Here is a 25,591-nt window from a genome sequence, read left to right as displayed (position 1 = left end):
CTAAACCATGGTTCACAATTTTATAAACTCCCAAATCATCCCCAAAATGCAATTTAATTGATGTAACTGTTGAGTGTTTTTTAATCAGTTTGGTAAACATGTTCCTCCCATTGTGACATTGCCAACCATTCCGAATGGAATAATTTGACGTATTAATGGTTCCCTATAAAACAATTTAATTCTAAGAAAGTGTCATATGGTCTTGAACTCGGTCAAATCACAGCAGCATGAAGGGCGATAATGAGTAGGCCTACATTCAGTCGTTTTTTGAAAGCGACCACGCTGAGATTGCTCCGCGAGCGGCCGCTTCTGTGTGCAGCTGGCCTGGTGATCGCGACGGGTTCGGCAGTCTACTTTCATAACAAATATTACGGCGTCGTTGAGGATGAACCGGCCACCTTGGAGATCGTGGACCGTGTTGTCACCTTTGAAGAGGGTACATTTACATATTTTACAATGTCTAAATAGCAATACTGACTGTATAAACATGTAGAAAAAAAGGAGGAAGGGAAGCGCTGCTAAGGTACACAATAGAAGCTTTTGGTAGACAGAAGGTGCTCTTTGGTAAAAGGGGTAAATTGGCCGTCTAAAAGAAAGGAGGACCAAGGCACTCTTCATAAAATTAATTAAAATGCCTTTATTTGTATCGAATGTTCAATGGAAAGTTTTTAAACATGGTTTCCCTTGAACATGACATACAAATGAAGGCATTTTAATGAATGATATGAAGAGTTCCGTGGTCCTCCTTACTTTTTGACATGCTCTCTATAGTCCGGACTGAAACTATATTCAGGCGTTGTCTAAAATGGCACCTTATACGCTATTCCCTATTTTTTTTTTTACCAGGGCCCTTAGTAATATGGTCAAAAGGCTCTGGTTAATAGTAGTGCTATAAATAGGGAATAGGGTGCCATTTAGGACTGATTTGATGACATGATGATGGCTAGTAATTCCACTATTAACAACAACAAACGAACATGCTCCTCTGAAACCAAACCTTTTCTTTAGGTTTAATTGAAGATATTGGAACATTATGCAGACACATAAATACAATGTGATATCATACAATATAAACACAATTCAATTATAAGTTCAGCCTAACTACATGGACAGATGTTTGGTGTAGTATTTCTTAAACTTAGAGAAAATAATCCTTTATTGTTTATTCATAAAGATCATGATCCCACCCTGGACCAAGAGGACCCAGTCCTTGTTCAGGTAAGAATACTGTAGGCCTATCAATAGTCTGGGTACCGGTCGGGTTTCTGCTCTCTTGCCAATTCCATCGTGGCAAAATGATATTTGCATGACAATCCCATAAGGAGTTGTCAGAGAGCTGAAACCGTCTGGCACCCAGGCTATAACAATACTGCTTCATTATCAGGACTGGTTCAATAACAATCTGACATTCAAACTGTAATTTTACTGACTTGAAAATGGATCCTGATTTATTCCTTAGTTTGTGGATGAGGAGGTTGGGCAGCAGCCCTGTCTGGCTTTAGTCCCTTGGTCTGGACCTCTGTGGGTTCCCAGCTCTGTAAGTCCAACAGTACTGATACTCTCTTGTCTTCACTCTTGTCTATGTAACTTAAACACACACATGACGTTTTCTGAAGAACAATATGGGAATACATTTCTGTAAACATATTCCACGTTTTTTACAACTGCAGCTGACTTATTACCTTACCCTTGCTGGGAGGATGATAGTGAGAGAGCTGGCAGTGTTAAACACACAGGTAACCATGCAGATTATTGGACAAAGATCATATTTTCTAATAGGCATGATTACCTTCAGTATCCACTATGGTCGTGAAATACTTTGTTGTCCTTTCCCTCATTTTCTCACAGATTTTCATGATGGAGCAGCCTATTTTCATCTGTTTCAATCCTGTAGGGAGGTTGGTGTGGGAGGAACTGTCTTCTCAAACTGAACAGGTAGCCATTCATATGCAGGTACCTCAGATGTTTCCTCAACCTTAGAACACAGACCTGTGTAGTTCAACTGCCAAATCTTTTAGCATCTATAATCAGTGGCCACCACTTGCGATCCTCCCTATACATCTGTCATTCCTTTAGGCTACCAGTCTATCATTCAAATGGACTCTTAAATTGATCCTGTCTTGTTCCTTAGTATGTGGATGAGGAGGTTCAGCAGCAGCCCGGTCTGGCTTTAATTCCTTGGTCTGGACCTCAGTGGGTTTCAAGTGCCGTGAGTCCATCCATGCTGATACTCTCTGGTCTTTAGGGGGGCTTAAACATAAACATAATGTTCTCTGAAGAAGAAAAAAACGTATGGAAATGCATTTCTGTAAACATATTCCCTTTTGTTATAGCCTGTCAAACTGCAGCCAACGTATTACCTAACCCATGCTGGGAACACGCTGGTGAGAGAGATGTCAGTATTAAATACACAGGTAACCATGCCGAAAATTAACCAATGCTCATGTGATCTAATAGGGATAATTACCTTCAGTATCCACTATGGTAGATTAATACTTTGACGTCTTTAAAGCTGTTTCTTATTGTTCACAGATTTTCATGATGGAGCAGCCGATTTTCATCTGTTTCACTCCTGTAGGGAGGATGGTGTGGGAGGAACTGACTTCTCAAACTGAACAGGTAGCCATTCATGTGCAGATACTTCAGATGTTTCCTTAACATTTGAACACAGACCTGTGTAGTTCAACTGCCAACCCTTTCAGAATCTATAATGCAGTGGCCTCCTTTTGAGATCCTCCATATACCAGTCTGTCACTCCTATAGGCCACCAGTCTATCATTCAAACTGACTCATAAATTGATCCTGTCTTGTTCCTTAGTATATGGATAAGGAGGTTGGGCAGCAGCCCTGTCTGGCTTTAATTCCTTGGTCTGTTTGTTAATAATCACAGAGAAAGCTCTACAATTAGGGGATGTCTTTGTTTTGCAGCCAAATAGTGAAGACTCTGGTTTTCCCTTTGAGAAGATGCAGCTGGTTGGGAACTGGGGTTCGTTTCATTTCCATACCTGGATGATCCGTTATGGACGAGTGCAGGTACTTCAGACATATTCTTAACATTTATGAACACACCTGTGTGTTTTAACTCCCATTTGTCTCTGGGGTTTCTTTTGTATGTCTGGTCCTAATTGAAACCTAGAGGAAAGTTGTTGTACGAACATCGTGTGGACTCTATATCACTGCCAGTGGTGATCACCTGCCAAATGATATAGAAATCTAAAATATACAGAGAGGTGTGCAGACTGAAGCCGTTTTTCCTTATAGCAAAACGAAGAGGACATGCATCACCTGTGCATTGTGAGGGGAGTGGAGAAACAGCTGTGGTGGAGCAGAGTCATTCAGGAAAAAATCCTGGACCCATGGGTGAGAGATTCTCAACTGATCTTTCATCTCAAATGCACCTGATTTGTGTCAAATGCTGCACCAAATATAGGGCTACTTATATTTCCTGAATGAAATGTAATTTTTCCAATGTGCCTCTTTGAAAGGGTAATGTCCAGGTGGTCCTCACCAACAAGGAGTTGACTGGTATTAAGGTACAGTCAAACACTCATAAAAGAAAATGGAAAGTGGCAAATGTCCATTTACCTATGTAAATAAATGTTGACAAAATGAAATGATACATTTAAATTTCTATCCTAATTTTTAGTACCTTGGTAGAAGGATCCATGGACTCAGGTCTTGCCTCGTCAAGAGGAGGTCAGAGTTCACCTATTATGAGGACGCCCAGGTATGCCTTGTTGATTCTCTGTGGTAGGATTTATTTCAATGTTTGGTTGAGGGGTTTTCAACATTGTGGTTGGGCTGACGGTGTTGTTTGTTAAACAGCAGGTGGATATCTCCACCACAGTGGAGGGGTTCCAGGAGAGGGGGGATGACATGATGACGTATCAGTTCTCTACCTCTGACATTATCACCACCCCTCATGAGCCGTCCTCTGGCTCCTCTCAGCAGTTCCCCCAGGATTCTCCACCTCCCCCTCCGCCTCCCCCGTTCCCTTCCCCTCCACCTTACCACTTCACCCAGGACCAGACCCCTGACAGCACTCCTCAGGTAAAACTCTTTCTACAGTCAATAACCCTTTTTATTTGTTTTCCTGACATTTGTACTTGTGTGTTCAGGTGTGTCTCAGTGTCATTGTGTTCCAAGCACAGTGTTTTGGTTTCAACAGGTTTGTCAAGTTTTTAGGTCAGGATGAAAGTATTGTTATGATGTCACTGAATGTTTTGTCCTCTTCAGTTGCAGGTGAAATGCAGTTTAGTATTTATTTTTATTTACTTGTCTATGTAAGTTAGTTAAGAACATATTCTTAACTGACTTACCTTGGGAGCCCAGAGTTGATGTTAATGTGATGTCTGTTTTAGGAGTTTGTGGAGGAGCAACATAATGTTGCAGATGTGCCCCAGCTGTGGTGAGTTTGCTTTCCTGTGTTCATCTATAGTAAAAACATTTGCTTTGAAATAATCTGCCCCTATATTGTAGTTATACAGATGTAGGACCTTAATAACCTTTTACTGCAGTGGGCTAAATCAGGGTCACTGTCAGGATCGTCATCAGAACACTCGGACCAAAGCGCAGCGTGAAATCGGTTCGACATCTTTTATTTGAAGTGAACCGCACAAAAACAATAAAGAATAAATGAAACGTTATGATCTGGAGTGCTCAAAGGCAACAACACAAAAACAAGATCCCACAAAACACAGAGGGGAAATGGCTGCCTAAATATGATTCCCAATCAGAGACAATGATAAACAGCTGCCTCTGATAGGGAACCATACCAGGCCAACATAGAAAAAAACAACCTAGATTACCCACCCTAGTCACACCCCAACCTAACCAAAAAAGAGAATAAAAAGGCTCTCTATGGTCAGGGTGTGACAGTCACACACAGTGTTTCTTAGTAGGCTTAAACAAATCTACCTTGAAACAAAAGTGTACATCTCACACACATGGATATAGTCTTAAAAAAAGAAGACACCATTAGCATTTCAGATATCGAGTTGAAACACTTTATATACACTACCGTTCAAAAGTTTTCAAACACCTACTGATTCAAGGGTTTTCTTTATTTTTACTCTTTTCTACGTTGTAGAATAATAGTGAAGACATCAAAACTATGAAAGAACACATGGAATCAAAATATATTTTAGGTTTGAGATTCTTCAAATAGTCACCCTTTGCCTTGACAACAGCTTTGCACACTTTTGGCACACTTTTGGCATGGGAAATATTTGTTATTATGTGGATTATAATTTACATTTTTGTAGGGGTTCATATATTTTTCTTTAGGGCAAATCAAGTCTGTAATTCCAAACTTTAAAAGCCTTTTTAAAACTAAAATACAATACAAGTGTCTCAGCAACAAACATTTACATTTACATTTTACATTTAAGTCGTTTAGCAGACGCTCTTATCCAGAGCGACTTACAAATTGGTGCATTCACCTTATGACATCCAGTAGAACAGTCACTTTACAATAGTGCATCTAAATCTTAAAGGGGGGTGAGAAGGATTACTTATCCTATCCTAGGTATTCCTTAAAGAGGTGGGGTTTCAGGTGTCTCCGGAAGGTGGTGATTGACTCCGCTGTCCTGGCGTCGTGAGGGAGTTTGTTCCACCATTGGGGGGCCAGAGCAGCGAACAGTTTTGACTGGGCTGAGCGGGAACTGTACTTCCTCAGTGGTAGGGAGGCGAGCAGGCCAGAGGTGGATGAACGCAGTGCCCTTGTTTGGGTGTAGGGTCTGATCAGAGCCTGGAGGTACTGAGGTGCCGTTCCCCTCACAGCTCCGTAGGCAAGCACCATGGTCTTGTAGCGGATGCGAGCTTCAACTGGAAGCCAGTGGAGAGAGCGGAGGAGCGGGGTGACGTGAGAGAACTTGGGAAGGTTGAACACCAGACGGGCTGCGGCGTTCTGGATGAGTTGTAGGGGTTTAATGGCACAGGCAGGGAGCCCAGCCAACAGCGAGTTGCAGTAATCCAGACGGGAGATGACAAGTGCCTGGATTAGGACCTGCGCCGCTTCCTGTGTGAGGCAGGGTCGTACTCTGCGGATGTTGTAGAGCATGAACCTACAGGAACGGGCCACCGCCTTGATGTTAGTTGAGAACGACAGGGTGTTGTCCAGGATCACGCCAAGGTTCTTAGCGCTCTGGGAGGAGGACACAATGGAGTTGTCAACCGTGATGGCGAGATCATGGAACGGGCAGTCCTTCCCCGGGAGGAAGAGCAGCTCCGTCTTGCCGAAGTTCAGCTTGAGGTGGTGATCCATCATCCACACTGATATGTCTGCCAGACATGCAGAGATGCGATTCGCCACCTGGTCATCAGAAGGGGGAAAGGAGAAGATTAATTGTGTGTCGTCTGCATAGCAATGATAGGAGAGACCATGTGAGGTTATGACAGAGCCAAGTGACTTGGTGTATAGCGAGAATAGGAGAGGCCCTAGGACAGAGCCCTGGGGGACACCAGTGGTGAGAGCGCGTGGTGAGGAGACAGATTCTCGCCACGCCACCTGGTAGGAGCGACCTGTCAGGTAGGACGCAATCCAAGCGTGGGCCGCGCCGGAGATGCCCAACTCGGAGAGGGTGGAGAGGAGGATCTGATGGTTCACAGTATCGAAGGCAGCCGATAGGTCTAGAAGGATGAGAGCAGAGGAGAGAGAGTTAGCTTTAGCGGTGCGGAGCGCCTCCGTGATACAGAGAAGAGCAGTCTCAGTTGAATGACTAGTCTTGAAACCTGACTGATTTGGATCAAGAAGGTCATTCTGAGAGAGATAGCGGGAGAGCTGACCAAGGACGGCACGTTCAAGAGTTTTGGAGAGAAAAGAAAGAAGGGATACTGGTCTGTAGTTGTTAACATCGGAGGGATCGAGTGTAGGTTTTTTCAGAAGGGGTGCAACTCTCGCTCTCTTGAAGACGGAAGGGACGTAGCCAGCGGTCAGGGATAAGTTGATGAGCGAGGTGAGGTAAGGGAGAAGGTCTCCGGAAATGGTCTGGAGAAGAGAGGAGGGGATAGGGTCGAGCGGGCAGGTTCAAACGAGTGATCAAATTAAGATCCTACATTGGTATGGTTTTTCTAAATCCTGCAGTTGTAACATAGGCTAACATTAAAGGATATCTTCATCTCATGGCATTAATGTATGCTTTAGCTTCTTATGTTGCACATTTGCTACTAAACATTTCTATTTACAGGAGTTACTTTGGAAACCAAGGGACAAGCAACTTCTCTCTGAGGCTGGCCGGTATCCGACGTGCTATGGAGGTGAGAAAGTATGAATTTACCACCTTTTGAATTTCATTTGATGTACATTTCTGTACCATTTCTAAATGTACTGTCTTGTTCTCACAGGCTCTGACATCCTCAGACAGTACCTCCCTTAATTACCTCACCCACGCTGGGAGGATGGTGTTGAGTGGACTGTCCGAGCTCAACCAGCAGGTAACCATTCAAATAATTGTACAACATTCATCAGACCAGATATATAGTTCCCACTGGGCACAGATGTAATTTCAGCGTGTCGTGTTTAGTTACATTTGGTTGAGTTGTCAACTAATATGAATTCAATCAAAAAAATGTACCATGTCATTGGACTTAGGTTAAAAGTTTGGTGAAAAAAATATGTTGATAACTCTTTTCAATTCCAATCAGTTTTCCATGTTTATTCAACATCATCACATTACATTGTTGTTGTTGAAATGACAAGGAAACAAAGTTGATTCAACCAGTCTTTGCCCAGTGGCTTACATTTAGGCAATAGTGATTCATAAGGTTTAGTTGAAATGTTCCAATGTTTTACAAGCCAAACAATCAGAGGCCCTCTGAATTACAGACCTGAAGCTTTGAGTTTAAGATCCAAGTTCTAAGGAATTTTATGATTGTTTTGTTTTGAGGATGTGAGGCAGTTTCAGCAGGCCTACGACATCCTGGTGAACTTCATTAATGAGCCAGCAAACAGGGAGCAACTAGAGCTGGAGATGGCTCTTGTAGGAGTAGGTTTACATGCAAGCTTGAGCGTTAGCTGCAGGCACCGTCTGCTCATCCAACATCTCCTCAATGAGACTTTCTAAAGTGCTTGTCAATGAAAAATATGTAATTATCTTATTTGTTTGACTTCAGATCAACCACATCAATTTCACGGATGTATTTTATGAATTTGTTCTACTGAGCCTTCTTGAAGGAAAAACATCTCTTCCAACATCTGTAAGTGACCCTAATAATGTAAACATCCTGTTGTTTATCTACCCCATCCACACTGTAGCCATACCAGGTCTGTAGACACTCACTCATGTCCCCTGTTCCTACTCCAGAGGCCTGGTAGCTTCTATTATCTGCTCATGGAAGTGATGATGAGGATTCGCCCTCCTGGAGGAGCCTGGACAGAGTCTGCTGGGAACTTCTACCTCCTCATTAAGGTGCATATTTATTTATTTATTCTCTGTCTCTCTCTCTCTCTCTCTCTCTCTCTCTCTCTCTCTCTCTCTCTCTCTCTCTCTCTCTCTCTCTCTCTCTCTCTCTCTCTCTCTCTCTCTCTCCCTCTCTCTCTCTCTCTCTCAAACTGTGTGTGATGGTTTGTCATCCTTATCTTTGTAGCTGGTCATTAACTATTTGTTGATGATGTGTCTGTTGTCGTCAGGATCAGATGATGGCGTTGTTGGACTCCATCTTCAACCTCGATGAGTCCATCTATGAAAGCCCTCAGAGGCTCTCGTGGCAGGTGATGGAGATTCTAGAAATGCAGGTTGACTTCCTCCTGTCCAGCCTGGATTAAGGGTCGCAAACTGAGTTGAAGATCCCAAACACTAAATAAAGTATTTTGCATTTAAACATTATCTGTCAATCTCAAACTAATTTTACATAATGTCAAATCAAATCAAAGCACATTTTATTGGTCACAAACACATGCTTAGCAGATGTTAATGCGAGTGTAGCGAAATGCTTGTGCTTCTAGTTCTGACCGTTCAGTAATATTTAAAAAGTCATCTAACAATTTCAAAACAACTACCTTATACACACACAAGTGTAAAGGAATGAATAAGAATATATACATGTAAATATATGGATGAGAGATGGCCGTGCGGCTTTGGCAAGATACAGTAGATGGTATGGTACAGTATATACATATGAGATGAGTAATGTAGGGTATGTAAACATTATATAAAGTGGCATTGTTTAAAGTGACCAGTGATACATTTATTACATCCAATTTTTTATTATTTAAGTGGCTAGAGATTTGAGTCAGTAATTTGGCAGCAGCCACTCAATGTTAGTGATGGCTGCTTAACCTCACTAGGGAATGTGGGACGCTAGCTTTCGATGTCCATCATTTATATCCAAATACCTCCTTTTTGTTCTCGTATTTAGCCCAGTAATCCAAATTCATGAGGCGCGAGCAGCTGAAAAGTCAAAACGTTCCGTTACAGTCCGTAGAAACATGTCATCGATGTATAGAATCAATCTTTAGGATGTTTTTAACATATATCTTCAATAATGTTTCAACTGGAGAATTCCTTTGTCTGTAGAAATGCAGTGGAACGCAAGCTAACTCTCCGTGAACGGGCGTGATCAGCTCATGCCACTCTGGCAGATGTCTGTGTAACGGCTTTCTTCCTGGGAAGGAGAGGCGGACCAAAACGCAGCATGGTTAGGGTTAAACATCTTTAATAAAGACGAATACCGGGAAAACACTACAAATATACAAAACAATAAATGTGAAAATCGAAAACAGTCCTGTGTGTTGAAACAAACACAGACACGGAAATAATCACCCACAAACCCCAACACAAAACAAGCTACCTAAATATGGTTCCCAATCAGAGACCATGACTAACACCTGCCTCTGATTGAGAACCATATCAGGCCAACCACAGAAACAGACAAACTAGACACACAACATAGAATGCCCATCCAGCTCGTTCTGTTATACTCACAGACATCATTCAAACAGTTTTAGAAACTTCAGAATGTTTTCTATCCAAATCTACTAATTATATGCATATTCTGGCTTTTATGGCTGAGTAGCAGGCAGTTTAATTTGGGCACGCTTTTCATACAAAATTCCGAATGCTGCCCCCTACCCTAGAGAAGTTAACAGTCTGATGGCCTTGATGATCTGTTTGGCCTTCTGTTACATCGAGTGGTGTAGGTGTCCTGGAGGGCAGGTAGTTTGCCCCCAGTAATATGTTGTGCAGACCTCACTACCCTCTGGAGAGCATTACGGCTGTGGGAGGAGCAGTTTCCGTACCAAGCGGTGATACAGCCCGACAGGATGCTCTCGATTGCGCATCTGTAAAAGTTTGTTTGTGTTTTCGTTGACAAGTCGAATTTCTTCAGCCTCCAGAGGTTGAAGAGGCGCTGTTGCGCCTTCTTCATCACGCTGTCTGTGTGGGTGGACCAGTTCAGTTTGTCCGTGATGTATACACAGAGGAACTTAAAACTTTCTCCACCACGGTCCCGTCGATGTGGATAGGGGGGTGCTCACTCTGCTGTTTCCTGAAGTCCACGAGCGTCTCGTTTGTTTTGTTGACGTTGAGTGTGAGGTTATTTTCCTGACACCACACTCCGAGGGCCCTCAACTCCTCCCTGTAGGCCATCTCGTCATTGTTGGTAATCAAGCCTGCCACTGGAGTGTCGTCTGCAAACTTGATGATTGAGTTGGAGGCGTGCATGGCCACGCATTCATTTGTCAGCTCAAGCCATCTCCAGTGACCATACGCCCAGATTAGCTGCAGGGAACTAGAGTGGAGACAATAAAAACACAGACACTAACAGAACAGAAATATCCTCCTATTTGTTAAGTGTTAATTGGTAACTATTAATATCAAACAAATCATGTAAATGTATAATTTTTCTATCACAGAAGTCACATAATAAGTTCTGTGTGTGCAATAATGGTGTTTAACATGATTTTTCAATGACTACCTCATCTCTGTACCCTACACATACAATTATCAAATCAAATTTGATTTGTCACATGCGCCGAATACAACAGGTGTAGTAGAACTTATAGTGAAATGCTTATTTAAAAGCTCTTAACCAACAATGCAGTTCAAGAAATAAAGTTGATAAAATATTTACTAAATAAACTAACTAAAATCAAATTACATGTACATAACAATAACGATGACTGGGCCTTTCTGTGACACCGCCTAGTTTATAGGTCCTGGATGTCAGGAAGCTTGGCCCCAGTGATTTACTGGTCCATACACACTACCCTCTGTAGCGCCTTACGGTCAGGATGCTCTCGATGGCACAGCTCTAGAACCTCTTGAGGATCTGGGGACCCATGTCAAACATGAGGGGGAAAACATGTTGTCGTGCCCTCTTCACATCTGTCTTGGTGTGTTTGAATCATGATAGTTTGTTGGTGATGTGGACACCAAGGAACTTGAAACTCTCGACCCGCTCCACTTCAGTCCCATCGATGATAATAGGGGGCCTGTTCGGCCCGCCATTTCCTGTAGTCCACAATCAGCTCCTTTGCCTTACTCACATTGAGAGAGAGGTTGTTGTCCTGGTACCACACTGCCAGGTCTCTGACCTCTGTCCTCCTCCCTATTATCTGTAAGGTCCCCCAATCGAGCAGTGAACTTCAAACACAGATTAAACCACAAAGACCAGGGAGGTTTTCCAATGCCTCACAAAGAAGGGCACCTATTGGTAGATGGGTAAAAAAAAGCAGACATTAAATATCCCTTTGAGCATTGTGAAGTTATTAGTTACACTTTGGCTGTTGTACCAATTCACCCAGTGACTACTAATTAATCGTCAATAATGATGAGTGAGAACGTTGCAGACACACAATTATCATAAGCACAAGACATGCTAATCTCCCACCATTACAATAACAGGGGAGGTTAGCATTTCTGGGGTGTATGATATTTATACCTCTGTAACTTTCTCACTCCTCAGTATTCATGATTCATTCAGGATTATCCCTAATCATGGTAGCATCCACATTAATGTAGATTTGTTTAGAAACATATTATATTCTTATCTACAATAAAAGTGACTCCAAAATGACACAATACATTATTTACCATTCATTTCTGTTGGGCACAAAATAATCTGAAACACAACCAAAACAAAGAGCAAATGCATCCAACAACTTTGTAGAGTCACAAGCTTGATGAAGTCATTAATGTGGTGTCAATATGGGACCAAGTACCTTTTACTACTTTAATACACATATAATTTAATTGTCCCAATACTTTTGGTCCCCTAAAATGGGGGGACAGCATACAAAAAGTGCTGTAATTTCTAAAGGGTTCAACCGATATGGATGGGAATACCCTCAAATTAAAGCTGACAGTCTGCCCTTTAACCCCATAGTCTATGTATGATTTAAATCCAAAATCCTGGAGTACAGAGCCAAAACAACAATATTATTACATTTGTGACTGTTCCAATACTATTGGAGCTCACTGTATGTGCATGCAATTTATCTTTATGAATAAAATACAGTAGTTATCTTCAATGGGTTTGGCCATTGATCTTTTGGCTAAAAGATAAGTCATCATTATCTCTGAGTGCTCTTTCACGTTGCTGTTACAAATATTTCATATGTCTGAAGTAAAATATAAAGTGATTTTCTTGTAAATATAAAAACAACCACATCAGCGAATTCAAGGTGCTATTAGAAGCAACATTGAGTCACATTAAATCTCTCACTGTCACAGTCTTCCTCCTCTTCATCTGAAGAGGAGAGGCGAGAAGGATCAGAGGACCAAAATGCGGCATGGTATGTGTTCATAGTGAATTTTAATAAAGAGAACACTGAACACTGCAACACTATACAAAAGAGTAACAAAAACAATAAACCAATGACGACCGTGAAGCTACAAATGAGACCTGTGCTGAACACAAGCCACTAACATAGACAATCACCCACAAACAAACAGTGCAACCCAGGCTTCCTAAGTATGATTCTCAATCAGAGACAACTAATGACACCTGCCTCTGATTGAGAACCATAATAGGCCGAAACATAGAAATCCCAAATCATAGAAAATCAAACATAGACTGCCCACCCAACTCACGCCCTGACCATACTAAATAAATACAAAACAAAGGAAATAAAGGTCAGAACATGACACTCACGTAGTCTCCTTGTGTACGATCCGAACATGTTCAAATCAATTTAAACTTCATGTGCAGACAAAAGGGGAATGAGCAATGCACAAGAGGAATACAATTTTTTTCTCCTCTTCGTTATCAAATGATGCTTTTTTTCTGTGCTGAAGCCCCTTGGCAGAACATTTACATGCAGCCTAAGAGCCATGGGGGGAATTAAGCATTTATCTCCTTCACGGGGGATTAGTTTAATTAAGATTTTGAAGTGAGGGTGAAATAGGGAAAACAGTAATGTGGAGTTCTGTAGAGTTATGGAGGAGCTCTGCAAACCAACATTCAATGGAGGTCCTGAAGAAAGCATCCTTTCTTGATAATGTAGTCCGTGACATGGTCACATTAGCCATCTGTCACGGGATTCTTCTGTTGAAGGAGAGGCGGACCAAAACGCAGTGTGGTAATTTAAATACATCTTTAATAAGGATGAAAATAGAACAATATACAAAATCAAGAAACGTGAAAAAACGAAAACAGCCGCAAAACCTGAACCTATTGGGGAGGGTCTGGGTGGGCATCTGTCGGTGGCGGCTCTGGTGCTGGACGTGGCCCCCACTTCACCATAGTCTTAGTCCGCCCCATTGTCCGCTTCCGTGGCCTCCTATCCACGGCGACCCTTCTAAATGAACCCACTGGACTGAGGGGCAGCTCGGGACAGAGGGGCAGCTCGGGACAGAGGGGCAACTCGGGACAGACTGATGACTCTGGCAGATCCTGGCTGACTGGCGGCTCTGGCAGATCCTGGCTGAATGGCGGCCCTGACAGATCATGGCTGAATGGCGGCCCTGGCAGATCATGGCTGACTGGCGGATCCTGGCTGACTGGCAGCACTGGCAGCTCCTGGCAGACTGGCGGCACTGGCGGCTCCTTGCAGACTGGCGGCACTGGCGGCTCCTTGCAGACTGGCGGCACTGGCGGCTCCTTGCAGACTGGCGCCACTGGCGGCTCCTTGCAGACTGGCGCCACTGGCGGCTCCTTGCAGACTGGCGGCACTGGCGGCTCAGGACAGACGGGAGACTCTGATGGCGCTGGGCAGACGGGCAGCTCCGGCAACGCTGGAGAGGAAGGCTCTGGCAGCGCTGGACTGAGGAGCTCTGGCGCCTCTGGACTGAGGGGCTCTGGCGCCTCTGGACTGAGGAGCTCTGGCGCCTCTGGACTGAGGGGCTCTGGCGCCTCTGGAATGAGGGGCTCTGGCGCCTCTGGACTGAGGGGCTCTGGCGCCTCTGAACTGAGGGGCTCTGGCGCCTCTGGACTGTGGGGCTCTGGCGCCTCTGGACTGAGGGGCTCTGGCGCCTCTGGACTGAGGGGCTGTGGCGCCTCTGGACTGAGGGGCGGGAGCTCTGGCAGCGCCGGACAGGCGGGAGACTGTCCACTATAGGCCTGATGTGTGGTGCCGGCACTGGTGGTACTGGGCCGAGTACACGCACCTCAGGGCGAGTGCGAGGAGGAGAAACAGGGAGTACTGGGCTCTGGACACGCACAGGAAGCCTGGTGCAGGGGGCTGCCACCGGAGGGCTGGTGCGTGTAGGTGGCACTGTATGTCTATGGTGGCCTGCATTGGTTCCCAATCAGAGGGACCATATTTAGGTAGCCATTTTGTCTAGGGTATTTGTGGGTTCTTATTCTATGTTTAGTTGCCTGTATGTACTATCCATATTAGCTTCACAGTTCGTTTTGTTAGTTTGTTCAGTGTTCTTTCTTCATTGAAAGAAGAATGTATGCCTTGGTCTCCTCATTACAATGAACATGACACCCCGTGCTTCACGGTTGGGATGGTGTTCTTCGGCTTGCAAGCCTCCCCTTTTTTCCTCCAAACATAACGATGATCATTATGGCCAAACAGTTCTATTTTTGTTTCATCAGACCAGAGGTCATTTCTCCAAAAAGTACAATCTTTGTCCCCACGTGCAGTTGCAAACCGTAGTCTGAGCAGTGGCTTCTCCCTTGCCGAGCGGCCTTTCAGGTTATTGTTGATATAGGTCTCGTTTTTACTGTGGTTATAGATACTTTTGTACCGGTTTCCTCCAGCATCTTCATACGGTTGTTTGCTGTTGTTCTGGGATTGATTTTCACTTTTCGCACCAAAGTACATTCATCTCTAGGAGACAGAGTGGTATGACGGCTGCGTGGTCCCATGGTGTTCATACTTGCATACTATTGTGTGTACAGATGAACGTGGTACCTTTGGAAATTGCTCCCAAGGATGAACCAGACTTGTGGAGGTCTACAATAGTTTTTCTGAGGACTTGGCTGATTTTAAAAAAATAATGTCAAGCAAAGAGGCACTGCATTTGAAGATAGGCCTTAAAATACATCCACAGGTACACCTCCAATTGACTCAAATTATGTCAATTAGCCTATCAGAAGCTTCTAAAGCCATGGCATCATATTCTGGAATTTTCCAAGCTGTTTAAAGGCACAGTCAACTTAGTGTATGTCAACTTCTGACCCACTGGAATTGTGATACAGTGAAATAATCTGTATGTAAACTATTGTTGGAAAAATGACTTGTGTCATGCACAAAGTAGATGTCCTAACCGACTTGCCAAAACTATAGTTTGATAGCAAGAAATTTGTGGAGTGGAGTTTTAAAGACTCCAACCTAAGTGTATGTAAACTTCCGACATCAACTACATACGCATTCATACACACAAACGCATATATATATATTTCATATATATTTTCCTTTATTCATTTCTAACCCTACCACCCTTCCCCTAATTGGAGTAAACCTGGGAACAATAACACTTAGGCCTCTACTTCCAGGTTATACATACTATATACTACTTTACAATAGTTATATTTTGTTTGATTTTAGTCCTGTCCTTCATCTACCGTCAACCTCTCTCATCTATTTCTGATGTCCATCCAGTTTGATTTCTATTTGCCAAATATTTTTAACTGTGCTGTTTCACAGATGAACCAATTTAGGAGATAAGGTCAGAACCAGAAAAAGCTTTGTTATTGACTACAAAGATTCTATTTGCTATTTTATGAGTGTGTTAAGATCGCACGATGTGGTTGTGGGGATATCAGTGCAAGAGTATGTGTAAACAACATTTTATAAACAAGTTTGTAGTATTTCAGCAGTAGTACTTAGTGGGTGTTGTGCAATGGTAGTAGAATGAGGCAATAATTGGCCATGAACCATAACACTTTCCACAGGAGAAACAGAATCACAAAGCAAGTAAACTCTAATGGTGTTCCCTACCCCTTTACAAGCTATATGTCTCCTATAACTGTCTTAGATGTACACCATTTAAAAGTGAATATCTAAAATTAAGGACTTACGGGCCAAAATATAGTCTATATCTATCAGTCTTGATGACTTATTATGAGTCATCTGTTTTGTTCAACTTCAGACCACAACGTTTTATACACAGAAGGAAACAGCTGTCAGAAAGACAACTCTCTCAGGCAGGAAAGAAGGCGAGCATGTATCACCTGCTTGCATTGTGAGACTAGATATGCAGACATTGTTCTTGACATTGATGAACTTGTCAATCCAGTTACAGTTTATGCCATTACTGTAACAGGTTATCCTATTAGTAGAAATAACTGTGAAAAATAAATCAATACTGTCCTCTAATGGGCTAGAGGTCTTATTGCACCTGCAGGAGGGTTACTTATTGGCTCTTGTAGTTGACCAGAAATTCATGTATTCATGTATTAATATTATAGAAGGCTGTTAGTATAATTTAATTATGCCAATGTGCTTTAATCAATTGAAAGCCCTTAATATATTTTATGAGAATTTGTAAGATTTCTTGTTTGCATAAAATAGACGCAGACCAGTCTTTCAATAATAGGTAATAGAATTTATTCTCGGAGCGCGCTACCACTTAAACACATGCAGCAGTTTATATACAGATCATGACGTCATTTCACTGCTTTAACAGAATCCCCTCCTCTCGACCGGGACAAAGTAAGGTGAAAAGTTAATTCTAACTTACTACCACACTCCCAGATAACTTTTGACCCCTCAACATTATCGATCACCACTGAACTGACAGTTTTATTAGACAGAAAACCTAGGAATGCACTCACTGCCTTATCTAAAAACCCCAGAGCTAAGTTTCAGTTGGGTCAACCATAGGCTAACGACCTTATGTGTTTACTCAGTCCCCAACCCATTTGTTTCTGACTAGTTGGAATGGTGTTCATGAACTTTTTATTACTCCTTGTCCGTGTCTCACCATCCCTTCTTATGAACTCATATTGTTAATCAGATATAATATAACAGAGTATAAGTGTCACGCCTTGGTCATTGTATTTTGTGTTTTTGTTATATGTTTGGTTAGGCCAGGGTGTGACATGGGTTTATATGTTGTTTTTCGTATTGGGGTTTGTAGTATTTGGGATCGCGGCTGATTAGGGGTGTTGTATAGGCTTGGCTGCCTGAGGCGATTCTCAATCAGAGTCAGGTGATTCTCGTTGTCTCTGATTGGGAACCGTATTTAGGTAGCCTGAGTTTCGCTTTGTATTTTGTGGGTGATTGTTCCTGTCTCTGTGTAGTGTTCACCAGATAGGCTGTATTAGTTTTCACGTTCCGTTTGTCGTTTTCATTTATTAAAGATCATGAGTAACAAACACGCTGCATTTCGGTCCGACTCTCTTTCGACAAACGAAGAACGCCGTTACAGAATCACCCACCACTCACGGACCGAGCAGCGTGTTAACAGGCAGCGACAGCGACAGCTTGAACAGCGAAGGGAGGACGTTATGGACAGCAGAGGTATGGAGTATACGACGTGGGAAGAAATCGACAGGTGGGCAGCCGACCCAGAGAGAGTGCAGGAGCCCGCCTGGGATTCTCTGCAGCAATGCGAAGAGGGCTATAGGCGAATGGAGTCGAAAAGGAGAACACGGCGGCGCAGAGCGAAACCCGAAAGTCACCCCCCAAAAAATATTGGGGGGGGGGGGCTCAGGGAGAGTATGGCTGAGTCAGGAGATAGACCTGAGCCAACTCTCCTTGTTTATCGTGAGGAGCCAAGGAGGAGACCAGAACCAGAGCCGGTGTTAGAGGTGAGCAAAGCAGAGACTGTGAAGGAGTTAATGGGGAAAGTGGAGTGGAGAGTAATGAGGGAGTTGCTAGCTTGGTGCTATAGATACGATATTCGTCCGACGGATCGTGTCAGGGATTTGATAGCACCTGAGTTAGCGCTCTATACTCAACCTGAGGTGCGTGTTAGTCGGCTGGTGAAGTTGGTGCCAGCCTCACGCACCAGGCCTCCCTAGCCTTGCACGTCCTGTGCCAACACTGCTCTCAAGATCTCCAGTACGCCTTCACGGTCTAGCCCATCCTGTGCCACCTCCACACTCCAGTCCTCCGGTGGCAGCTCCCCGCACCAGGCTTCCTGTGCGTGTCCTCGATCCTGTAGCACCAGTTCCAGCACCACGCACCAGGCCTTCAGTGGTCCTTCTGTAGCTCAGTTGGTAGAGCATGGCGCTTGTAACGCCAGGGTAGTGGTTTCGATACCCGGGACCACCCATACGTAGAATGTATGCACACATGACTGTAAGTCGCTTTTGATAAAAGCATCTGCTAAATTGCATATATTATTATTATTATAGTGCGCCGCGCCTGTTCAGGGCAGCCAGAGCCTGTCTCCTCTCCTGCGCTGCCGGAGTCGCCAGTCTGCCCCTCAGTCCCGGGCTGCTTCTGTCCCGAGCTGCCCCTCAGTCACGAGCTGCTCCTCAGTTATGTGGGGATCTGGGTGAGGACTATTAGGCCATGGTTGGCGGAGAGGGTGGATTATCCCAGGACGCGAAGGGGAGGAACTAGGACATTGATGAAGTGGGGTCCACGTCCCGAGCCGGAGCCGCCACCATGGACAGACGCCCACCCGGACCCTCCCCAAACACGCTGCATTTCGGTCCGAGTCTCTTCCTTCAACAGACGAACGCCGTTACAATAAGTTTACTTACAGTTCCATTTAAAATTATTTGTTCAGTCATATTAATCATAATTTCCTAACAAAGGCTACAATAAAAGTCCTAAAATAATCTACATCTTGTGTGGTGGGACCCCTACTCATCTTGTACCAGGTAGGACAGAATTATCCTTCCAACACCCATTAGATATGATGATCACTTAATTCCTCTTGTTTGAATCAGAGCAGAGGCTTGTATCAAAACTCAGATGACCAATGATGATTTGAACCCCATATTTATTCAAAATCTGCATAAGGGAGAGTGGGGTCATTTGAGCCAAAGGGGTAAGTTGAGCCACCTTAATTTCGAGGAAACCATACACAAAATGAATCATTTCAGATCTGGGCTCGATCCCGGGCTGTGTCACAGACGGCCTTGACCGGGAGGTCCATGAGGTGGCGCACAATTGCCCCAGCATCGTCTGGGTTAGGGGAGAGTTTGGCCGGCTGTGATGTCCTTGTCCCATCGCGCTCTAGCGACTCCTAGTGGAGGCCGGGCGCATGCACGCAGGCTTCAGTTGCCAGCTGTACGGTGTTTCCTCCAAAACATAGGTGCTGCTGGCTTCTGGTTATGTGAGCAGTGTGTCAAGAAGCTAGGCAGGTTCGTGTTTCAGAGGATGCATGGCTCTCGACCTTCACTTCTCCCGAGTCCGTAGGGGAGTAGCAGCGATGGGACAAGACTGGATATTAGATATCATGAAATTTGGGAGTAAAAGGGGTAAAAAAATAATAATAATAGATAATAATAGAAATATAGTATTTTTTCTAACAAAGATATCTACATATCTTTCAGGATGTTCTGCATTCCTGAAAATGATCAGAATTCACGGAAAACCAAAAATAGGTATCGTGGGACAACTTACACCTGACATATTATCACTACTTTCTTTAAACCACGTCTACATTTATTTCCCAAACACAATTCAACCTGTTAGATTCTGGGTTAAACTTGGAACATTGTTATCATCAGAAGTTAATGGTTATCTGTAGGAGCCAGATGGCTTTGGAATGTGTAGGGGAGATGGGTGGAGATCTAAGAACCTAACAATGTCCCTGAGGGAGAGAGGATAATGTATAACGTTTACATTATGTCAGGATATGTCACTGTTAGCCATCAGGGATCTTATGGGAGGGATCCTCTGGGAGGATAAGTGACACTGTCTGGTATCAATCACCATGACAGCCTTGAGTAGGGGAGGAGTAAGCACTATGGGTAGAGGTCAGGTCAGATGAAGTGAGGAAGAACAGATATCACTAAGGTTCTGTCTAGAAACAGAGATGCATTGGATGTTCAGATGTGGAGGAGGAGACTAAGCCTAGGATAAAGGGTTAAATATCAGTGCTTGTTTGAAATGTCGTTGTCTAAATGCATCTGTATTGACCCTTTGGGAAGAATTATTTTCATTTGATTTTATTTCACCTTTATTTAACCAGGTAGGCAAGTTGAGAACAAGTTCTCATTTACAATTGCGACCTGGCCAAGATAAAGCGAAGCAGTTCGACAGATACAACGACACAGAGTTACACATGGAGTAAAACAAACATACAGTCAATAATACAGTATAAACAAGTCTATATACAATGTGAGCAAATTAGGTGAGAAGGGAGGTAAAGGCAAAAAAGGCCATGGTGGCAAAGTAAATACAATATAGCAAGTAAAACACTGGAATGGTAGTTTTGCAATGGAATAATGTGCAAAGTAGAAATAAAAATAATGGGGTGCAAAGGAGCTAAATAAATTAATTAATTAAATACAGTTGGGAAAGAGGTAGTTGTTTGGGCTAAATTATAGGTGGGCTATGTACAGGTGCAGTAATCTGTAAGATACTCTGACAGTTGGTGCTTAAAGCTAGTGAGGGAGATAAGTGTTTCCAGTTTCAGAGATTTTTGTAGTTCGTTCCAGTCATTGGCAGCAGAGAACTGGAAGGAGAGGCGGCCAAAGAAAGAATTGGTTTTGGGGGTGACTAGAGAGATATACCTGCTGGAGCGTGTGCTACAGGTGGGAGATGCTATGGTGACCAGCGAGCTGAGATAAGGGGGGGACTTTACCTAGCAGGGTCTTGTAGATGGTGGTCCTTCTGTAGCTCAGTTGATAGAGCATGGCACTTGTAACGCCAGGGTAGTGGGTCCCCGGGACCACCCATACGTAGAATGTATGCACACATGACTGTAAGTCGCTTTGGATAAAAGCGTCTGCTAAATGGCATATATTATTATTATATATTGTAGATGACATGGAGCCAGTGGGTTTGGCGACGAGTATGAAGCGAGTGCCAGCCAACGAGAGTGTACAGGTCGCAATGGTGGGTAATATATGGGGCTTTGGTGACAAAACGGATTGCACTGTGATAGACTGCATCCAATTTGTTGAGTAGGGTATTGGAGGCTATTTTGTAAATGACATCGCCAAAGTCGAGGATTGGTAGGATGGTCAGTTTTACAAGGGTATGTTTGGCAGCATGAGTGAAGGATGCTTTGTTGCGAAATAGGAAGCCAATTCTAGATTCAACTTTGGATTGGAGATGTTTGATATGGGTCTGGAAGGAGAGTTTACAGTCTAACCAGACACCTAAGTATTTGTAGTTGTCCACGTATTCTAAGTCAGAGCCGTCCAGAGTAGTGATGTTGGACAGGCGGGTAGGTGCAGGTAGCGATCGGTTGAAGAGCATGCATTTAGTTTTACTTGTATTTAAGAGCAATTGAAGGCCACGGAAGGAGAGTTGTATGAAACTTGGTTAACTTGTTATGGCTGCAATCCCCCTTTCGGGATAAGTGTCACCAACAACCGCTGAATATTTATATTCATGAAATCACAAGTGCAATATAGGAAAACACAGTTTAGGCGTTTTTTTTTCCTGTCATGTCAGATTTAGAAATTATGCTTTACAGCGAAAGCAATCCAAGCATTTGTGTAAGTTTATCGATAGCATAACAAAACATTATGTACGCTAAGCATTAGGTAGCTAGGTCACGTAAATCAGAAAAGCAATCAAATTAATCGTTTATCTTTGATGATCTTCGGATATTTTCACTCACGAGACTCCCAGTTACACAACAAATGTTCCTTTTGTTCCATAAAGATGATTTTTATATCCAAAATACCTCTGTTTGTTTGTAGCGTTATGTTCAGAAATCCACAGGAAAGAGCGGTCATGACAAAGCAGACGAAAATTCCAAACAGTTTCCATAATGTCCACACAAACATGGCAAACGTTTTTTATAATCAATCCTCAGGTTGTTTTTCAAATATGTAATTGATAATATATCAACCGCAAATGCCAGTAGGAGAGGGGAAAACAATAGCTGTCCAAATTCTGTTGCGTGAGCAAAACTCATGTGACCCCTTGACGCGATGTTATCGTTCTGGCTCATTTTTCAAAATAAAAGCCTGAAACTATGTCTGAAGACTGTTGACACCTTGAGGAAGCAATGGGAAAAGGAATCTGGTTCATATCCCTTTAAATCCAGCAAAGGGAGGCTATGGAACATGGAGTTTTCAAAATAGAAGCCACTACCTGTTTTGTTTTTCCTCAGGGTTTCGCCTGTAATATCAGTTCTGTTATACTCACAGATAATATTTTGACAGTTTTGGAAACTTTAGTGTTTTCTGTCCAATACTATGTGCATATATGAGACTGAGGAGCTGGCCGTTTACAATGGGCACCTTTTCATCCAAGCTACTCAATACTGCCCCTGCAGCCATAAAAATGTAAGCTTTTCTAGTGTCCGTTGAGTTATTTACTTTGAGAATTAGAACCTAACAAACCCAGTCACAATCACTTTTTTTGTATTTCAATCATTTTATGCATCTTCTAACACAGGTTTAACACATAACAAAATCATCTATTTTTTCAAATGTATTTTGTACTTTTTTTACCCCTTTTTCTACACATTTTGTGATATCCAATGGGACAAGATATCCAGTCTTGTCCCATCGCTGCTACTCCCCTATGGACTCGGGAGAGGTGAATGTCGAGAGCCATGCATCCTCTGAAACACGACCCCGCCAAGCTTCTTGACACACTGCTCGCTTAAGCCACAAGCCAGCAGCACCAATATGTCGGTGGAAACACTGTACAGCTGGCGACCGAAGCCAGCGTGCATGGGCGCCCGGCCGCCACAAGGAGTCGCTAGAGTGCGATGGGACATCCCAGCCGGCCAAACCCACCCCTAACCCAGACGACGCTGTGCCAATTGTGCACCACCTCATGGATCTCCCGGTCAAGGCCGTCTTCAACACAGCCCGGGATCGAACCCAGATCTGAAGTGACACCTCTTGCAGTGATCAGTACCTTAGACCGCTGCATCACTCAGGAGGCCACTTTGTACTTTTTTTAAACACTTTTTACATAGGTCAGTCTTTGCTGTTACCTCATACCCAAGCAATAATTCCTTGCATTACGCCTGGGAAGAAAATACTTAAGTTTGCTCAACTTTCCATTGGCTCAATCATTGGCTCAACTTGTCTCATGGCCGTTGGTTCAACTTACCCCAAGGAAAACATTTTGACTTTATTAGCCGACACAGCTACTATGATGCACTTTCATGACAGGTTTAGGACCTCATATTAAAGTTTCTAGAGATCCCAACTGATGTATAGAACAATCTAAAAATGATCTACTTTGGTTTAGAGACAAGCATAATGGAACCTCTCACACATTACATTACTTTGACTTGGTGAAAATCTGTTTTTTGGACTTGCTTATCACTTTTTCCATGTGGTTTCCTCCTTCATAAACTCCATGAAATGATGACCGCTTCCTAAATATTTGTAAAATGATTCATTTTGTGTATGGTTTCCTCAAAACGAGGGTGGCTCAAATTACCCCTTTGGCTCAAATTACCCCACTCTCCCTTATGCAGATTTTGAATAAATATGTGGTTCAAATCATCATTGGTCATCTGAGTTTTGCTCTGCTCTGATTCAAACAAGAGGGATTAAATTATCATCATATCTAATGGATGTTGAAAGGATAATTCTGTCCTACCTGGTACAAGATGAGTAGGGCTCCCACCACACAAGAAGTAGATTATTTTAGGACTTTTATTGTAGCCTTCTATAATATTAATACAGTTGTCTATGTAATAATACTGATTGTATATTCATCAGATTTGAAAGAAGCAACATGAATTATGGTCAACTACAAGAGCCAATAAGTAACCCTCCTCCAGGTGCAATAAGCCCTCTAGCCCATTAGAGGACAGCATTGATTTATTTTCACAGTTATGGCTACAAATAGGATAACCTGTTACAATAATGACATGATCTGTAACTGGAATGACAAGTTCATCAATGTCAAGAACAATGTTTGCATATCTAGTCTCACAATGCAAGCAGGTGATACATGCTTGATTTGTTTCCTTAGGCCATGTTCTGTGGAAAGTCTGAGGGTGCTGTCTTTCTGACGCTTCCTGTTTCCTTCTGTGCATAACACGTTGTGGTCTGAAGTTGAACAAAACAGATGACTCATAATAAGCCATCAAGACTGATAGATATAGACTATATTTTGGCCTGTAAGTCCTTTAATTTGAGATTTTCACTTTCAAATGGTGTACATCTAAGACAGTTATAGGAGACATATAGCTTGTAAAGGGGTAGGGAAGACCATTAGAGTTTACTTGCTTTATGATTCTATTTCTCCTGTGGAAAGTGTTATGTTTCATGGCCAATTATTGCCTCATTCCTCCCATTGCACAACATCCACCAAGTGCTACTGCTGAAATGCTACAAACTTGTTCATAATATGTTGTTTACACATACTCGTGCACTGATATCCCCCCCAACCTCATCACGTGATCTTAACACACGAATAAAATAGCAAATAGAATCTTTGTCGTCAAAATTTCTGGTTTCAAAATTAAAGTTACAAATATATGGCAAATATGAATCAAACTGGATGGACATCAGAAACAGATGAGAGAGGTTGAGGGTAGAGGAAGGGCAGGACTAACATCAAACAAAATATAACTATTGTAAAGTAGTATATAGTACGTATAACCTGGAAGTAGAGGCCTAAGCGTTGTTGTTCACTAGTTTACTCCAATTAGGGGAGGGGTGGAAATAGAGTAGTAAAGGAAACATATTTTATAATATATGCATGTATTATTTTTTTATTGAACCAGTTAAGTCAGTTAAGAACAAATTATTTTTTACAATGACAGCCTACCCGGGAAACAGTGTGTTAACTGTGTTAACTGCCTTGTTCAGGGGGAGAACGACAGATTTTTACCTTGTGAGCTCGATTCAATCCAGCAACGTTTCAGTTACTGGCCCAACGCTCTAACCACTAGGTTACCTGTCGCCCCCGAGCTGATAAACATAAATATATATTTCCCCCCAAAATATATGGGGGATTGGAAACGATGCAAACAATTACATTGACAGAAGATACAATCTATCTGCAATATTAAAGCTGATCTACCCCTGAAACAAAATAAAACCTTTTATTTTTAAATGGTCCATCTGCGGTGTTTCCAGAAAGCTCAGGGGAATATTAATGTTGTGGAATTATCACTGATTGATTGAAAACTTGAAGCAA

At 42.9% G+C, this 25,591-nt stretch overlaps 1 protein-coding gene across 1 annotated transcript; it reads left to right on the top strand.

The window, feature by feature from the left end:
• The first annotated feature begins 317 nt into the window (after positions 1-317).
• On the top strand, positions 318-7,503 carry LOC124012209. The gene is made up of 16 exons (XM_046325686.1): positions 318-436; positions 1,175-1,218; positions 1,460-1,537; positions 1,671-1,736; positions 1,849-1,953; positions 2,132-2,209; positions 2,334-2,414; positions 2,533-2,619; positions 2,929-3,033; positions 3,262-3,360; positions 3,486-3,533; positions 3,647-3,727; positions 3,826-4,050; positions 4,362-4,408; positions 7,188-7,257; positions 7,345-7,503. Exons 4-16 carry the CDS (start codon positions 1,701-1,703, stop codon positions 7,501-7,503), a joined length of 1,221 nt encoding a protein of 406 aa, XP_046181642.1. The 5' UTR covers positions 318-436; positions 1,175-1,218; positions 1,460-1,537; positions 1,671-1,700.
• The last annotated feature ends 18,088 nt before the right edge of the window (positions 7,504-25,591 follow it).

The sequence above is a fragment of the Oncorhynchus gorbuscha genome, linkage group LG24, assembly GCF_021184085.1.
Source record: "Oncorhynchus gorbuscha isolate QuinsamMale2020 ecotype Even-year linkage group LG24, OgorEven_v1.0, whole genome shotgun sequence".
NCBI classification, from domain to species: Eukaryota; Metazoa; Chordata; class Actinopteri; order Salmoniformes; family Salmonidae; genus Oncorhynchus; species Oncorhynchus gorbuscha.
Note: the sequence above shows the minus strand (reverse complement) of the source record. Positions and strands in the feature narration are given on the sequence as shown.

Coding starts and splice junctions, on each gene's coding strand:
- LOC124012209 (XM_046325686.1), top strand. CDS start 1,701: ATGATAGTGAGAGAGCTGGCAGTGTTAAACACACAG. Junction 1,954..2,131: donor AGGTAGCCATTCATATGCAG/GTACCTCAGATG, acceptor CTTGTTCCTTAG/TATGTGGATGAGGAGGTTCA. Junction 4,409..7,187: donor GCAGATGTGCCCCAGCTGTG/GTGAGTTTGCTT, acceptor TTCTATTTACAG/GAGTTACTTTGGAAACCAAG.